A 14,446-nucleotide genomic window follows, 5' to 3' on the forward strand; every position below is an offset into this window, starting at 1 on the left:
TTGCTATATTTGACAACAGGTACACCAGATACCATATGCAATATGTCATCTATTCAATACCGGACAGTATTCTATAGGTCCAGTTTGTAAAATAGTTTTACAAAAATACATAAAAAATATCACAATATTCAAATTCTACCCACTTGACTAATATAATTTTTATTCCAGTTGTTTTTTATGAAACTAAATTATAAATTTGATGACCTCCGTGGTTGAGTAGGGTGTACACCGGTTTTCATGGGTACGCCACTCCGAGGTCCCGGGTTCGATTCCCGGCCGAGTCGATGTAGAAAAAGTTCATTAATTTTCTATATTGTCTTGGGTTTGGGTGTATGTGGTACCGTCGTTTCTTCTGATTTGCCATAACACAAGTGCTTTAGCTACTTACATTGGGATCAGAGTAATGTATGTGATGTTGTCCAATATTTATTTATTTATTATTTATTATTATTATAATTTTCACATATTCTTCGTGTATTTTGAGAATTTAAATACTTTGATTTTTCAACTATGAATGTGTAAATAATATCAGGCTCAGTTACAGAGATAAGGGATGCGATTTATATGTATATACTACATAAAATCAATACACAAAAAAAGATAATATATTATAGTATTGAATTCGATGCCAGTCTGGAGTAAAAAATGACCATCTCGTTGCGGCTAGCTTTTATAAGCTAATTTACTGCTTTATAGCCGTAAATACCCAGACCCTGAATTTAAAACTCAGGTCTGATCTTTAAAGTTTACTGTCTAAAAGCTCCACAATTTAGCTAACCATGAATTAGTTATATAAATAATATATATGTACATGTATAAACTTGGAGATAATACACTTGTATTTAAAAGGATTGTTTTTATTAATAATTTATATTTGGTGCAGTTTATCAATGTATTTATAAAAATTAAAAAGAAGCGACAACTCTATCGAGTTCGTCTTCAGTGAAGCAAAGTAGCATGAAGCAATATACTCTACGCCTGTCCACGTGGTTCGTTGCATCTGATGACATATAGTGCTCCTCGTCTGGCGAATACTGGCTTACATCTACCTTACATACCTGTGAAGGAATCAAGGAATTCACCAATTTGTAATGTGAATTAATTCTTTTTCAATTATTTATAATGTCAACGAGAAGAATTGTAATGCGTCTATAAAGAATGTTTTTGTACAATTTATTTTATATAATAAGTAATTGAATTTTTTCTTTGTGTTTCTCCTGAATATAGCCCTGGGAAAAGAGTTACACTAAAGTTATGTTATTGGGTAATTAATGTCTGTTTGTGTATTTTTATTTTTTTGTATTCGATATATAGACATTGGCATTTAAGCGTCAATAGCGCAACGACTTACGGGCCTCCTAGAGATGTAAAAAGTCGCAGGGTCGATCCTGACCCCTTAGGCTATTGTTATCCCCACTCCCAACACAAGTTATAAACTTAAAAGGAGGGGTAAATAGGAATATTAGTAATTCCTTAATTAAATTGCTACAATTTTTCAAAAAAAAAAATGCCACTTATCCTTCAATACAGCGAACGGGATTTTAGATGTTTTTTAGATGTTTTTCCCTGGGTCTATAATTATACTTGCACAGGCTCACTACACCTTTGAACACAATCCGGAATTTTGGTGGTAAAATAACGGAGGTGGCAATTGAGATAAAACATAACAGTTATTTTTAACAAGTCCAGTAATATTTTGCTAAGACTAAAAATACAAGAAAAGTACAAGTTAGGAGAGAATTAAATAGTTTAAATAAACAAAAAAAAAAGAGAAACATGTTTAACATAACAACAGTTTATTACTTACTTTAACTCCGTTTTCATTATAACAATTTAATTCTTCAAAGTGACTATTTAGTTTTGACTTTGGATATTTAAAGTAGCGTCTCAACTCAAAGTAGCGTCCTAAGTGCTAGAAAAAATACACTAAAATTCTTACAATCCTTAATGCTAGTTTTGGTTGTTTGAATTGGTAATTTTTAAGTAGACAGTGCATACAATACATTCTTACAATATTATACGTGAACCTGCCTTCAAAAAATACGATCTAAAAATAATTTATATTTTTTCGTGAACATTTATTTCTCCTCAGAAATATTTTTTACAAATAAAGTAAGCATGCCCTATGTAATCCTTTTTTGTAATTGTCTTAGATTGCCTCAACTATTAACAATCGGTATGTATTCTAATGTCAATAAAAGAAGAAATAAATATGTTCTTTGATTGTGACCTCCCTCGGTCATATCGGACAAATACTAGCAGTTACAACAGAGCAACGATTATAACGTCGAGAGACTTACAATTGAATATATATAAGTAAACTTTAAATAATTACTTCTGGTTCCAAAACGCCACTTTTCCTTACAGTGTCTTGAGGAAATTCACTTGGAAATATTCTTCTTAATTCCAAGTCTTCGCTAAAATATATTGATTGTTTTATCTAAACATAGAATAAAAATATAACTGGACACTATCTGTATCCTATTTTTTATAAAAATGTGAATATAAATTATTGTAATTTAATACACCGTTCAATTAAATTTAAAATTATCACCGGTTAATGTATCTAATAATAGTAACATGTACGCCTCTTGATAAAGTATGACAAAATACTTACTAAGTATAAATTTCGCAATCACAGTGTTTTACAAGGCAATGTAGTATCTAAAACATTTTCAAAAACCTTAAATACTCATGATTAATACAAGCAAATAAATGTAAGGTTAACATGCACTCAAAATGACTCACGAAATAAGCGAATAAGCAAAATATTAATTTGAACATTACGTCGCTGTCAAAGAAAACTTGCATCGTTTATTCAAAACATCAAAACGTATAAAACTGTTAGGTATTATTTATTGTGTAAGTGGCAATTTCGTTTTACGAACAATAATTTCTGATTTTATTTCGTCGGTTTCGTAAAATTTTATTTTTCGTATTAATAAAAACGACCAATAACGTTTCATTGTTTATTTTATAACTTAAACTATTCGTCTATCGTTATATCTAACATCGCCATCGTCTGCCTGTGGTTGGTAACCGTCCGCGTCCGCTATGTATCTCACGGAATGATGACGTCCTTCAGGATCTATGAAACCGTATACACCACGAACCACGAAGCCAACAACACCTTTCGCATTCGAAGCGATTCCTCCATCTTCCCTTCTAAAAGTTCCATCTATAGTTTCAAACCTAAAACGAAAATTATCATCAAATAAAATATCAAGAACAATCATTTTAATATACATGATTAACCTTGAATTTTATTCTTAAATTATAATATTCCTCTACTAAATTATCTCTTGAACTATTTATGTAATATAGTTCTAATTTATTCATAAAACTTGTTTATTAGCAGCTACAAATAACACAGTTTAAAAAAAATCGATGGCACTGGAAAGAGCCCTTAATTTATTTAATATTATAAAAAAACGAGTCTTTAATTTAAATTTTTCTATTAAAATTTTAACAAAAATAATGAAGAAATATATTATTTCTTCAATGTAATATACAAAGACATATCTGTTATGAAACATTAAAAACAAAAGCTTAAAGTTATGAGTGACATCCTTATGACGAAGACTTTCATTTTTAGATTACTTGACATCCTCACGACTTAAGACGAACTTATTTGTTATACCTAAGCCTTTTGACAATGATTAAATAAACAATAAATTTTAAGGCATCTTTTCTCCAATGTCCGATTGCATACATAAATATATGTAACAATACTTACTCAAAACTATATGTCCCTAACCCATTATTATTATAAATATAGTCCTTTACTTGTGTTTCAAGGGCGTCGGACTTAGAAAAAAAGTCGATTATCACATAGACGATGACTGCGTATAGGCAGAAGCGCACACCTTTTACCTGTAACATATAACATATGTCAAGGCTAACTTCTTATTATCTTTAAAAGATCATCATTTTGCTGGAATTCCAAGAGAACAAAAAATATTTATCGAGTCTTTGGATTTCACACACGGATGTAGATGGTATATTATAACGATCCGGAGTAGACGTGACTTATTAACAGTCGTGATCGCTCGTCTAAGAGGAATATACCTAAGTAGGTTTTAATAAAGTTACACGAAGTTCTTGACTCATATTAGTATCCGCATTTGTATCGATAACGATCACTTCTAGGACCAAAAAATAAATTGTATAGCATTATTTATATAATTAAAAGTGAAACTCACAGTCGTTTATTGGTTTTAGAAATATTTGATCTCAACTTTGCTTAAGCTTGTTACGTTGTGTTTGAATGATAAATTAATGTAGAAACTTATCTCAACTCACCATAATTTGAAAACGTTTTTTCGTACTGTGTGTCTAAGTAAACTGCGACATTGGTCCAACTGCCCACACCTTATATCCAGTTCCTTAAGAATGTCAACTCTGGACTTCATTCCTTTACAAACAATGCGACGTCAAGGACTATATCATGTCATTGACATCTTAATAGATCAGTGCCAATGAATCTCGATATGTTATGTAAGAAGTTTGTAAAAAAATCGATGTATTAAGCTTAATAGATGACTAGAATCGATCAATCGTTAAAAGCTGCGGTCTGATCATCGAGTTAATTTGCATTTTTTGTTCTTCTGGTGATGTTTATTAGTTTTACTGAGTTGAAATAAGATTAAAATTACAAAAATAAAAGCTAAAAATATATACTTCTATTATAACTAATATAAATGTATGTTATAGGACGACGACGATAAACGAATTGTAAGAAATATCATCGCTAGATGTAATAATCATTTTGATTAAATAAACATTTTCGAAAATATTCTTGTAATAAATCGCAATAAATTTAAAAAAAAATAACTTACCGAGAGAGATCGAAACATTTGTGTGATTATATTTAATTTTAATGACTTTTAGTGACATTAACAATGACTATTCCACTAACTATGTTTCATAATTATTTATATATCTTAATATATAATATAATATTCGATCTAAAATATACCTTAAATAATATCTGTCATTGTTCATAGTATATTTGATTAAATTAAAGCCGTGTATATCTGAGTTAGAATTGTAACAGGAATGTATAATCAAATAAGAGTAAAACCTCTTTTTACTATACTTTTTATTAGAGTATACACAAAATGAAAACAATTAAAAAAAGATCTCAGCATATTTTATTGCTTTTAATTAAAGATATAACAGATAGAACAGAAATGAGTCAATAAATGTAAATAATAATTCGAATCATTAGTATATTTTGTAAAAAAAAATATACACATGAACCAAATCTCTAAATCAGTTTTTGTAATCATTAAATTAATCTTCTTAATTGAAACACTTCCGAATTCCAAATTTAAAAATAAAATTTATTACTTTTCTTGTTTATATATTATTAAAAAAAAAAACAATATAAAACTCGAATCATGACTGATTTCGATTTTTATATTGTTCATAAAGTGAGCTTGCTTATTAGTGTTTAGTGATAGTATTTATTCTATTAGGACTATTACCATTTATAAGGAGTAACCAATTAATACTTTAATTCAGTATTTAAAAATCAATATATGTAGATAATTAATCAGCCTAGCAGAGTTGCGAGAACAGCTGAAGATACTGGTGCATTTGACTGTAATATAAAAACAAGATATTTGATATAATTGATTCCTCATAATGTATTATATAGCTATAAGTGGATCTTGTCTGGCTAGGTACCAGTTTTTAAAAATTAATCTACTGCCAAACAGGAATACCTTGTATTGTCTATGATAAATTTGTTTTTTAGTTTACTCTCCGTCGAGTCCATCTCGACTTCGTCATTAAATGTATTCAAATTTTATTTACACAATTAGAATTAAATTTATATTTGGAATGTAACTTACATACGAATATTGTGGTGGGCTAGTTAAAATATTATATCCCTTCTCATCTGCAATATAGGACACAGTGACCACTTTACCCTCTGGATTATAGTAAGAATACGAGCCTCTTACGAGGATATGTTCGGTCGGGAGACCCACATCGATTAGTGTGCCCGTTTCCTTTCGTATTATGCCGTTCGAGGTTTCAAATCTGTAATTTTATTATTACTTGTATTATTTTCTTCCTTTCGTATGTCACACACCATAGTATATAAATGACTTAAAATATTCTACATAAATAAACATTTCATTTGTATTTGCAATTAAAATAAGTTATTATATTTTAAAATGTAATACTTTAAAAAACTCTAAGCGACATTTGAGTACTTAGCATTAGTAGAGGGACGAAGGTTTGAGGCCATGAATAAAATAGTGCTCTTTATTTTACATTTTTGGGTTTTTCTCTGTTAGTTAATATTATATGCATTCAAGTTCTTGATTTTTCTTATAATGTTAAGGGGATTATATTATTGAGAATGATTGAGTCACACTGATGTAATGTACAATAAAAGATAAAAGATGAAAAATTTAAGTAAATGATTATACCTGTAATCATAGTTGCCTCTTCCGTCATTTGTGTATTCGTATGTTAATATTGTAGCTTCATCGTCCGTCGGTATCGGTGCACATTGAGTGATTACAATTACAATAAAAAGCACGACTACGAAGAGCAACTAAAACAAAAGAAAAACACATCTCGAGTGAAACCACACATAGGTACACAGAAAACTGCAACAGTTAAACTTACGTTACGAGAGATATTTTTAAAATAAATCATTTTTCATGAAATAAAATGAATACACAATACAACTAAACCGAATGAAGATTCGAAATGAATATAATAAAAATATTGCCTCAAGATGTTTATATCAAAATTGATTTAGTATAAAAAAATTGTAATATAATTAAAGTGTAATCTTGTGAGAAATATATCTTGAAAAGATAAATCCAATTCCTGTTCAAGTTATATAGTTAAAAAAAAAAGGTTGAAATATTAATACAAGGTAAGTTATAATTATTTACACCTTCTGTCGAATTTTCAACCATCTAACAATTTTTTTCACAAAGTTATAAGCAAAAACGCTTTTCACCCTCTCAACCCCCTAGCGTTCACCCCAGAGGGTTGAAAATTTTAATTTGTTATTATTTTAACGTCCCAAACCATATAATGAAACAAAAATAATGAAAAAAAAAAACAAAAATCATAATGATACTAATTACTTGACCTTCACGGGCTTTATTGACTGGACTATTACCATTTATCTGTATTAGAAACATTATTATTATCTTATTATTAATATTTATCTGTGAATTATAAATGAATCTAGAATATAACTTATCAATATTTAAAAACTACTTTTTCCCAGTGAAAACTGCAAGAATTGCTACTGAAGTAGTAAACAGAGAGGAATAAGATAAGACGTATGCAATAAAATAACAGGCAAAAGTCATATTCAAATGCATGAAATGGCAAATACAATGGCATGTTCTAATACTAAAGAGAGGTAATGTTAATCTATAATAATTATTATAAATACGAAAATAACTCCGTCTGTCTGTATGTTGCTATTTCACGGCAAAACACTGAACTGAATTTGGTATCAAGCAAGCTTAAATTCCAAGAAAGGACATTTGTTTTCTTTAAAATATTAAATCGATTAAGATAATTTTTTATTTGTTATTTGTCTTTATGTAAATTAATAATAAAATTATCAGATATAATGGTTAAATTATAGGCTGATTTCTTTATAAAATATGTTAGGGTTACTTATTAATCAATAAAAAAAATATTATAATATTCTCATCCGAGAAAACGAAGTTGAAATACAACTCTGCCAAAATTTTCTATTTCAAATCAAAGATTACTCTAAAATGGATTGGTTTCATAAGAGTTGTGTATTGGCTAACTTCGTATATTTTACGAGGCAGCATTTTAGGTACCGGAATAATCATTATCAATTATTTCATATATTCCGTACAAATATTTGTTATTGTAGGTACTGCTCGTACGTAACTTAGCAAATATATATAACATCCTTTTTTTATATAACTACTGCTGTTTTTATTTAATTTTACTCGGTCCTCTATGCCGTATAATAATTTTATACGATTAAACAAAAAAAATAATTATATTCTATAAATAATCTTAATTTAAAAAATAAATTAATATAGTACCTAAACATTCTATTCGTCAACAGATTTATTACTTTTTATTATAGTAAAATATATAATGACCTAATATAAATTTAATGAACATTTTATACAAATCTATAATTTTACAAATAGCATTGTTCTTATTTAATAAAATATTAATATTACAATAATAGAAATTGTCAACGTTTATTGTAATATTAATATTTTATTAAATAAGAAAAATGCTATTTGTAAAATTGAAACTAAATAGCTTTGACATAAATGTATTCTGGGCAATATTTTAGGTACTTATCAATGAATGGCTGAAATTTTACTCGGATTAATCCCATTCGCCCATTTCGCTAGAATGTACAAGTACATACCTATGCAGAATATTGTGCGAAATCACCGCAATCATGCATGTATCTTAACTTAAATCACACTCTAAAATGTTACATGATGTTATAACAGTATCTCAATAAATACTTCATGAGTATTTTTAGCAAAATACTAACCGGGACACATTAAAAAAATATAAAGCTTAACGTGATCAAATAAAAATGTAATGTTAATATTTATTACAAAAATGATAGTAAATTCTTAAGCATTATTTATGGGTATGAAATGGAAAACGCCGATTTATATTTATTACTTTGGAAATTGTGTCAGTAATTTCACAGATATTAAGATATGTTTGCTTATGAATTGTGAGTACGATAAAAATATGGTATAGTTATCGTGTGCGTTAAGACGTTGCGTTATAGTAGTTGTTGTCGCTTAATATTTGAATTATATTTTCGACAAATCATTAATTACCTTAACAATTTGTTTTTTTTGATAAAATATTTAAACGCCTTTTTTTTTTTAAAGAATTCACACCGATATAGTTTGACTTTAATTAAAGATTCATAGCAAAACATTTAAATCGATTCAAGCGATGTTTTTGCTTATACTCGTCTGAGTAGACTGTCTAGTCTCGAGGCAGCCTCTATCTGGGTACTTCCTCATAAGCAGCCTCAACTACTAGGTAAATGTTTCGACCTGAAAGGTTAGAGCCTTATCAGTGACCCATTGTTTTCGTCTTTGTTAGGTAAATGAAGTAGTCAAAGTCAAAATCATTATATAAAAGCATTACAGCACATTACAGCATAAACCTGAGAATTCACATTGTTAGGTATTTGTATCAAAGTTTTTAAGACAAAAGTTACGAATTCTGTTTAAGACAGATTTAGAGTTAGAATATTTAAGTATATAGGTATTGAAACATTTATAATATTACGTGTACGTCTTGAATATACTCTCGTTACTTCCCAGGTGCATCTATAAACTGTCAACTTTGTTAATAGCTAAGAACATAATCCCAAATTATGATAAAAAGTTATAATATGATCGTTAACACAATTTTATGATTATATAGTGCCTGTCAAAGAATAGTGTTTAAAATGCATTAATTTATTATCCATTTTAATGTAATGCCAACAATCAATGAGGTTATTATCTGAAGATGTCTTACGCCAAATCGAATATGGTGTTATGGTATACTTAATTTGTCATTGAAATGTATTGTACAAGACAAGTATTGCCCAGGATTGGGTAGCATTAAGTTGTAAGCGTATCTTAAGGTATCTTAAGGTTCGGCGTGGGTATTGTTTGTCAATATTCAGTCAACAGGCGAAGCGGTGGCGTCGTAGGAATCGTTGGGAAAGTTTTTTACTTAATATTTTTAGGTTTACTGACCCAAATAAAGAAGATATTATAGAACACAGAAACGTAATTCAATTCGATTAAGAAAAATCTTTGTTAGTTCTAATGCTATTTATAACATTGATATTTGTATTTTTAAACTCATTTGTATTTATTAGATAACAAATATAGTAACAAATTTTTGGTCATAATTTATATAGTTTATTTATTTATTTCCATTTCAATTCTAAATACAGACTCATCTAGATAAATGAAGCAGTCTAACAGACGAAACTAACTTATGAGTTCTTTTAACTAAGCGATTCAACGGGGAAATGCTTTTAGCATTCTTGCCACTATTCCACGTGGTCTAGATTTATACAGTAACTATTTTTAATTCATATTTGTATATATTTATGAACTTAATGTTTATAATTCTTATGTAAATAAAATTATCTTCATTGATAAAAAAAATAAACTTATGAGTTACGTAATTATAATTTAAATGTAAAGTTTATAACATTATAATATGTATATAAATTTTAAACGTGTGGTTTTCATTATTTTGCAATAAATGCGAAGTCAAATATTATCAGGTCGTCGACACCATAATGACTTCAACTTACATAATAATTAATGGTCAATATGTATAATTTTATTAGTAATACTGAAATGTTGCCTACCTTATTTTGTATAAACTTATCTTTACAAACAGGTTTGTATAAATAATTATAAATAAATAAGTAGAAATATATGATTGTTAAAACCCTCAGGCAGTTTTTATTCGTTTCTCGATGGTGATAATAAAACTTAAAAGAACCGATTTAATGACTCTATATATAAATCAAGGTAATTTGTTAAAATTCGTTATAGAATGAATAATATTATTATGTTATCACTTACTTTGTGCAAGCTTCTCTGGGTACGTGCCACCAACACATCTGATGTTCTAGCGCCAAAAAGTAGTCCTCAGTGTTGTTGGGATTCGGTTTGAATTGTGACTAAACCAGTCACTACAGGCACGAGGGTCATAACTCTCAGACGATGTAAGGAATGTTTATTATTTCTTACAGATCCATTGTGTATGAGCAGTAGTGACCACTTACCATCCGGTGGCCCCTTCTGCCGCCTACCAATTACACAAAAAATATATGGTAATATTAAAATTAGTCGGCGACTGCATTTTACCTCGACTGCGCCAGTGCTGCAAGTAAACCGCAAATCTCGCATTAAAAGGTAAACCAGAATTGTAGCGCTGTAGGACAATTATTGTAATTGTGTCGACGTTATTCTTTTTTATTTAAAAAAAAATCGCTTCCTTTATTGAAGTTTTTATTTTTTATTACTATTTTTTCTTTCATTTCAGACTTCACTGAGAAATTCATAATAACCATTACAACATATTAAATCAATTTACCTTAGGCTGATTAATTTGTAACACAATGTTAATATTTATCACAATATGTGTAGTAAAATTTAAAATTCTATAGGTAATAGATATAAATTGTAAAACGACTATTTATATTTAACTATGGAATTTGTTTCGTAGTTTTATAGATATTAAATGTATTCGGTTACGACTTTGCCATAAGATAAATATTAACCTATAGAGTACGGTCAGCCTTTACGCATTGCGTGTTAGAATAGCGTTCACACATCTTTACATTTCAGTTTATTTATACATATGTAGATATATATTTACTTGGAACCTAATATTTAGCTAATACCTATATACTCGAGATTTTTATAATAAATTGCATTATAACCCTAAGCAACTAACACAAACTTAAAAAGTAATTTATAATTCGACGTAATGTTAAAAAAGCAATAAAATGAAAAAATAAAAATTATATATCAACACTGTCATTTTTTACTTGATTTCAAAGATGTATTTTGTTTTTGTAAATTATTAAAACAATCATAAGTTTTGTTTCAAATTATATTTCACTCAGTAAGCCGTTACATTCATAAAAATAAAATAACTTTAAACAATATTAGATACCTTTTTATTATTAAATAAATTAGCTAAACGCCAAACTTCCCTTTGAATGGAGTGTTTGTGTGAAAATGCTTGAAATGCTTAATGTATTCGCGTATATTAGGAAAAAACGTCCCAGTAATCAAATCAAAATATTCACAGTATATATTATCACAAACACACACAAATATTTGCCTTATCGACGCCTTTGACCGACAAGTATTTGCCAAATTAGCGTACTAACTAATAAAATGAAAGACGTGCACGCTTAGGTCATTGAACTGCCGACAAAAGAAGAACTTTCTTTATTTCCTCAGAAGCGTTGTTAGGACAGCTGGAGACACCGAGTCCGAGTAGACAGACTGAAATAAAAAACAGTACGAAATGTACATATTTATAATTTTAAGAAATTATTATATATTTATAATTTTAAGAAATTATAAATATGTACATAAGAATTATAAAAAAAAACATGAGAATTAAGCCGTGAGGGCCCAATAATCAAAACTCGTGATCTTAACCAAAGATTGCAGGTTCAGCACTACTGTATTTTTATGTTTTAAGATTTTGTTTATATATCTGCTCGTGTTCGGTGCTGAAACAATACAGCAGTGTGGCGGAAACTTCTTTCCAAGGTGGCCTTAGACCAGCAGTACGACATTTACAGGCTTAAATTCATATTTCTATTATATTTAACTTACGATTGCGACAGACGGTGGTTTTATAATCCTATATCCCTTGTCATCAGCATCATAGTACACAGTTACCGAAACTCTATCAGAATTTATGTATGAATATGAGCCTTTTGGCAAACCCACGTCGACTAGTGTACCTGATTCCTCTCTTATTATTCCGTTTGATGTTCCAAATCTGTAATTTTTAAATTGTTTGCCTTATTTAGATTATGCAATAAAATTGCGAAGTAATTATACAAAATTTAAAATAAAAAAATATTAAGTTTTAAGCTTAAATATTAAGTTTTTATATTTTAAGACTAAAACATATTGTAATTGAAATTATATACTTATTGTCTTTCGTTCAGATTTTGCTAATCAAAATTTCGATTTTAAACTGACGTTCCTATGTTTTACTAATAACAAAATATATTTTTGATAAGCACTCGTGAGTAATATTAGAATATATATTTACTGAATCGAATGAGAACAATTTAGCAGACAAAGAAGCAAATTATTACAGATATGTATTCATTGTTAGGCTTGTAATATTTCATTAGTTAATAATAAGAGAGACTATACCTGTAATTGTAATCGCCTTTTCCGTCGTTTGTGTGGTTGTAGCTTAATATTGTAGAGTCACTATCCTTTGGTAACGGTGCACAATAAACTGCTACTAGTATAGCGGAGAAAAATAGTTCATAGTGCATCTAAAACAAATAAAATAAATAATTTTAAATATAGCACAGACCATTGCTTTTTATTTAATTTAAAATATTTAACGATAAAATTCTTTAATAGTTAAGATTTATATTATATAGTTTATTTTTAAACAAATCATTAGTTTGCAGGTAATAACAACGGGTTTAGAATAAAGCTTCATGATGATTCGTGAAGCAAAAGATAATTGTGTTGCCATGAGTCGTTTTTATACAAGGCATTGTAATATATAATAATAAATAAAATATACATAGAGTTTTATATATAGGGGGTAAAGTCGTTCGTTTTATTATATATAACTAGAACTGTGTACTGACATAGTGATCATAAAACCAGAAAACGCCATCACGGTCCCGATTCGTACAATAATGATATTTTTTTAATTTTAAGAGACTCATCACTCAGCATATTTATTGGATTTTGAGAAATGCCGATTAATAGAACTTTCTAATTATTCTCAATAACTTAAAAAATATATACAAAATATAGGTATATAAAATAATTTAAATATACGCTGTCCATACAGATTGTTTGTGGCATTGTGTCTATGACGCTGGAGCTATTATTTCCTTGAATTGCCAGGCTGTCTTTGATAGCTCAAAGACTTCTCTAGCGGTAATCGCCAAGTCATCAGAAGTTAGTTTTAATAGGACTATCCATACTAATCTTTAATTCACTAAGCAAAAACAAGTTTCCGAGCGCAGCAGTCGAGGGGCTAGCTCCCTCATCATACCAAAACATCGCACGTCATACGGCAAAACAACAATAGCAGTCAACGGAGCGCGGCTTTATAACAGTATACCCCTCACATATAAAAAATGTTGATTCATTTAAAAAATTATCCGATTATTTATTGAACAAATAATATATATATTTTTTTCTTTTTTTTTTCATCACAAACATGGGAACAAAATTGAGCATAATTGTATTTGTTTTTGTTCTATTTTTGCTTATAATAATTGTACATAGAATGACAACGACGACGAATTGCTCGTTCCTACTTTAATTTATGTTATCACATAAGTCACTGTACGTCTTTGTTGATAATAAAGTTATTTAAACCTAAACCTAGTATAAGTTTTGTAGAAAGGGTGAAATATGAAATTTTATTAGTAACATAAAAATAGAAACTCCTAATTTAATCATTAAATTATGTAAAATTACTAATAATTTTATCATTACATAATAAAATATTATAACAAAAAAGCGACTTCAATTTTTTTCTTCAATATTAATATTGAAATCCCAGTTACCTGAGACCAAACGGAAAGTATACCCTCCTAAAAAATAAAGAAATCGGTTCAATAATTACGGAGATCACTGTTATAAAAAAAAACAACCGAATAACCCCTCGAACCTTC

The 14,446-nt window shown here is 28.6% G+C and overlaps 2 protein-coding genes across 2 annotated transcripts; both read right to left on the minus strand.

The window, feature by feature from the left end:
• Positions 1-885: 885 nt before the first annotated feature.
• LOC135193347 (uncharacterized) lies at positions 886-2,826 on the minus strand. The gene is made up of 5 exons (XM_064215250.1): positions 2,749-2,826; positions 2,618-2,664; positions 2,336-2,417; positions 1,808-1,912; positions 886-1,058 (listed from the first exon to the last, which is right to left on the minus strand). The coding sequence occupies exons 1-5, from the start codon at positions 2,809-2,811 to the stop codon at positions 906-908; spliced, it is 450 nt and encodes a 149-aa protein (XP_064071320.1). The 5' UTR covers positions 2,812-2,826; the 3' UTR covers positions 886-905.
• A 9,046-nt stretch (positions 2,827-11,872) lies between these two features.
• LOC113393268 (uncharacterized) lies at positions 11,873-13,277 on the minus strand. Its single transcript, XM_064215251.1, has 4 exons — positions 13,181-13,277; positions 12,948-13,076; positions 12,393-12,561; positions 11,873-12,053 (listed from the first exon to the last, which is right to left on the minus strand). Exons 1-4 carry the CDS (start codon positions 13,246-13,248, stop codon positions 11,997-11,999), a joined length of 423 nt encoding a protein of 140 aa, XP_064071321.1. The 5' UTR covers positions 13,249-13,277; the 3' UTR covers positions 11,873-11,996.
• Between the last annotated feature and the right edge of the window lie 1,169 nt (positions 13,278-14,446).

This window comes from Vanessa tameamea, chromosome 6 (assembly GCF_037043105.1).
Source record: "Vanessa tameamea isolate UH-Manoa-2023 chromosome 6, ilVanTame1 primary haplotype, whole genome shotgun sequence".
Lineage (NCBI taxonomy): Eukaryota > Metazoa > Arthropoda > Insecta > Lepidoptera > Nymphalidae > Vanessa > Vanessa tameamea.

What these genes read in the sequence shown, in the direction of transcription:
- LOC135193347 (XM_064215250.1), bottom strand. Translation starts at nt 2,811, where the DNA reads ATGCAAGTTTTCTTTGACAGCGACGTAATGTTCAAATTAATATTTTGC. An exon ending in GTGGCGTTTTGGAACCAGAA is followed by an intron (nt 1,913 to 2,335) that starts GTAATTATTTAA and finishes TATTTTTTCTAG; the next exon opens with CACTTAGGACGCTACTTTGA. An exon ending in ATAATGAAAACGGAGTTAAA is followed by an intron (nt 1,059 to 1,807) that starts GTAAGTAATAAA and finishes ATTCCTTCACAG; the next exon opens with GTATGTAAGGTAGATGTAAG.
- LOC113393268 (XM_064215251.1), bottom strand. Translation starts at nt 13,248, where the DNA reads ATGAAGCTTTATTCTAAACCCGTTGTTATTACCTGCAAACTAATGATT. An exon ending in TGTTTAAAAATAAACTATAT is followed by an intron (nt 13,077 to 13,180) that starts AATATAAATCTT and finishes TTATTTGTTTTA; the next exon opens with GATGCACTATGAACTATTTT. An exon ending in AACCACCGTCTGTCGCAATC is followed by an intron (nt 12,054 to 12,392) that starts GTAAGTTAAATA and finishes TTTTTATTTCAG; the next exon opens with TCTGTCTACTCGGACTCGGT.